This window comes from Bison bison, unplaced genomic scaffold (genome assembly GCF_000754665.1).
Source record: "Bison bison bison isolate TAMUID 2011002044 unplaced genomic scaffold, Bison_UMD1.0 scf7180017864167, whole genome shotgun sequence".
In the NCBI taxonomy this organism is placed as follows: Eukaryota; Metazoa; Chordata; class Mammalia; order Artiodactyla; family Bovidae; genus Bison; species Bison bison.
This window is the reverse complement of record NW_011494739.1, coordinates 7619226-7622640: the sequence shown is the minus strand read 5'-3', so window position 1 is coordinate 7622640 and position 3415 is coordinate 7619226. Positions and strand designations below refer to the sequence as shown.

The 3415-nt window shown below is 63.8% G+C and overlaps 1 protein-coding gene across 1 annotated transcript in view; it reads left to right on the top strand.

Moving 5' to 3' along the window:
• Positions 1 to 3415, top strand: part of LAMA5 (laminin, alpha 5) — a 66118-nt gene that overhangs the window by 51125 nt on the left and 11578 nt on the right. The window contains exons 41-49 of the mRNA XM_010841913.1: positions 1 to 47; positions 254 to 355; positions 458 to 541; positions 1033 to 1263; positions 1803 to 1916; positions 2093 to 2220; positions 2460 to 2540; positions 2646 to 2860; positions 3291 to 3391. The exon at positions 1 to 47 is cut by the window's left edge and continues 26 nt beyond it. Coding sequence (XP_010840215.1) covers positions 1 to 47; positions 254 to 355; positions 458 to 541; positions 1033 to 1263; positions 1803 to 1916; positions 2093 to 2220; positions 2460 to 2540; positions 2646 to 2860; positions 3291 to 3391 — 1103 coding nt within the window. The remainder of the gene's footprint in view (positions 48 to 253; positions 356 to 457; positions 542 to 1032; positions 1264 to 1802; positions 1917 to 2092; positions 2221 to 2459; positions 2541 to 2645; positions 2861 to 3290; positions 3392 to 3415) is intronic.

The window sequence follows — 3415 nt, the reverse complement described above, 5'->3', positions numbered from 1 at the left end:
TCCCCGAGCTGTACTGGCAGGCCCCACCCTCCTACCTGGGGGACCGGGTGAGCAGCCGAGTGTCCCCTGGGAGGGCACCTCGAGAGGATCCAGGGCCTTCTGGAGGCTGAGGGCAAGCAGGGAGGGAGGAGGCTCTGTGAGGGTGCCTGGCCCCGCCTGTACCCCCAGCCCCAGGGTGCCCAGAACCACTGCCATTGACTCCGGGCCCCTGGACTGAGTCTGGCCAAGTCGCATCTCTCCATCTGGCCTCCAGGTGTCATCCTATGGCGGGACCCTCCGCTACGAACTGCACTCGGAGACCCAGCGCGGGGACGTGTTCAACCCCATGGAGAGCAGGCCGGATGTGGTGCTACAGGTGGCCGACCAGGGGATCTTGGTGGGTGGGCAGCGGGCGCAGCCAAGCCAAGACTGTGGTCAGCCAGCTTCCTGGCCCTCATCCGCCCATGTGCCTCCCCAGGGCAACCAGATGAGCATCACATTCTTGGAGCCGGTATACCCAGCGCCTGGCGATGTTCACCATGGGGCGCTGCAGCTGGTGGAGGTGAGCGGTCGTCCCTGGTCCCCGGGGCTGCGGGGCCTGCTCCCTGTGATGTAGAACAGCGTCGAGGAGCAGGATGGGTCAGCTCCTCCAATGCGCTGCCCTTGTGGTTCTCTCTGCACACTGCCCACTCCTGTCTTTTTTGCCTGTTTCTTTTCTGGCGGGGTTGTGTCATTCCTGATGTTCAGCCTGTGTCCTGACTTCAGAGCTGTGCTGTCTGCTCTCCATCTGTAGCCCGTGCGTCTTTTTCTAAGATCCCTTCGGGGTCACAGACAGTCTTACCTTCAGTATGCTCAAATCGACCGCTTTTGTGTTTGTAGTTAGTGTTTTTAAGTTAAGCCTTTGTCTCTCAGGTCAGGAGTCGCTCACCTGAACATGTCCCCCACCCACGCCTCCTGTGCTCTGAGTGCCCCCGCCCCCACGGGAGGGTCTGTCTTGGGCTCCTGCTGTGCCCTCTTGTGGCCACCACAGTGAGCCCTGTCGTGGTTATGCAGGGGAACTTCCGACACATGGAGACCCACAGTACTGTGTCCCGCGAGGAGCTCATGATGGTGCTAGCTGGCCTGGAGCAGCTGCATATCCGTGCCCTCTTCTCGCAGGCCTCCTCGGCCGTCTCCCTGCGCAGGGTGGCGCTGGAGGTGGCCAGCGAGATGGGTGGGGGGCCTCCAGCCAGCAACGTGGAGCTATGCATGTGCCCTGCCAACTACCTTGGGGACTCGTGCCAGGTGAGGCAGTGGAGGTGGCCACCAGGGCCAAGTGGTCCCCCACCCCAGCCCGCACGTCCCCAGGCATCCACACTTGGCCTCTGTCTCCACCTCACCCCACTTCTCCTCTTACACCTGCTGGGCATCACCCTGCTAGCAGCCGGCCTTCCCGCCTCAGGCCGAGCCGGCTGCTTGTTCGACCATCTGCTCGTCCACCGTCAGCTGCTCCCTGCCGGCCCCCGTGTGCCCTAGCTGGTCTTCACGCATTTAGTGCCCAGTTCCCCTTACATCCACAGTTCACCCAGAGAGCATCCACTTCACCTCCTCCCCATCTCACCTGTGGGCCATCTCTCCACCCACTTGGAAGTGTCTAGAGGAGAATGGGGGGTGGGGGTGCCCTGAGCCAGGGCCTCTGTGTGGCTTTGTGGGCTCTGACTTCACGCCTTCAGCCCGTCAGGGTCAGGACCCCTAGGGCTGACCTGTGAGTATGGTCCCTGGTCTGCCCCCACATCAGGCTGGCCCTGCCTCCTTCCCTGACCACCAATGCCCACCCACTCCAGGAGTGTGCCCCTGGCTATTACCGGGACGTCAAAGGTCTCTTCCTGGGTCGCTGCATCCCCTGTCAGTGCCACGGCCACTCAGACCGCTGCCTCCCTGGCTCAGGCGTCTGTGTAGTGAGTGGGGACCTGTGGGGGGTGGGCAGCAGGCACCAAAGGCACAGAGTAGGGTTGTGGGTATGCTGAGGTCTAGGTAGGGGTGGGTGCCCTGGGCACGGGCCCTGCATGGCTGGGGATGGAGCTGGTGGGAGCGAGGCCTCCACTGTGGGGGCTGAACTGTTCCCTCTGCCCAGGGCTGCCAGCACAACACTGAGGGTGACCACTGCGAGCGCTGCCAGGCCGGCTTTGTGCGCACTGGGTCCGAGGACCCTGCAGCCCCCTGCATCAGCTGCCCCTGCCCCCTGGCCGTGCCCTCCAACAAGTAAGCTGGGCCAGCCATCCCGGGTCCCGACTGTTGGTTGGTGGCCCAAAGTCTTTATAGACCCAGAACGGAATACTACCCCCATGCCTGGTTGAATCAACACTGCCCTCTGTGGAGGCCAGTGCAGCCAGATGGGCCCATGAGATGGGGACCCCAGCACCTGGTGCCTGGCCGGGCCTGAGTACCCAGGTGCTTGCCTGGAGAACGCCAGTGTGTGATGACCACTTCCGTCTTTGCAGTTTCGCGACAGGCTGCATCCTGAGAGGGGGCCGCACCCAGTGTCTCTGCAAACCCGGCTACGCTGGAGCCTCTTGCGAGCGGTGAGCTGGGTGGCAGTGCTTGAGTAGGGGCAGGGTCTGTTTGAGGGGCCCAGGGCACTGAGTGCCTGAGCCACTGCCACCCACTGACCACGCCACCCCCCCCAGGTGCGCACCCGGCTTCTTCGGGAACCCCCTGGTGCTGGGCAGCTCGTGCCAGCCCTGTGACTGTAGTGGGAACGGTGACCCCAACATGCTCTTCAGCGACTGCGACCCCCTAACAGGCACCTGCCGCGGCTGCCTGCGCCACACCACCGGGCCCCGCTGTGAAAGCTGTGCCCCTGGCTTCTATGGCAATGCCCTACTGCCCGGCAACTGCACCCGTAAGCGGGGAGGGCAGGGACAAGGGGTGTCCCCCCCGAGCAGGCTGTGTCCTGGGCTGAGCCCAGCATGGATGGTGCGGACCTGACCAGGCCCCCCGAGCTCACGATCAGGCACCCCCATGGCCGGGCCAGGGGTTGTTTGGAGACTCTGGCCTCTCCTGAGGGTGGGGGTTCCCAGGAGGGCTCTGGCAGGGCTCCCCAAAGAGCTCCTCTGGGGGCTGAGCCTGGGCTGCAGCAAAGTTGGGCACAGTGGGACAGTGAGTAGGCAGCTGTGTGGTCTGGACCTGGATGGAGCAGGGAGATGGTGAAAAGTAAGCGTCTGGGGGCTTCCTTTGGGGCAGGAAAAAGGTGCATGTGGAGTAGGAGCCTAGTAAGGGCTTCCGAGGGCTAGGAAGAAGCTGGGGTGATTTCCCAGGGTTACTTTCTGCAGGGTGTGACTGCTCCCCATGCGGGACAGAGGCCTGTGACCCCCACAGTGGACACTGCCTGTGCAAGGCCGGTGTGACTGGGCTGCGCTGTGACCGCTGTCAGGTAGCACTGCCTGGGAGGGGCGGG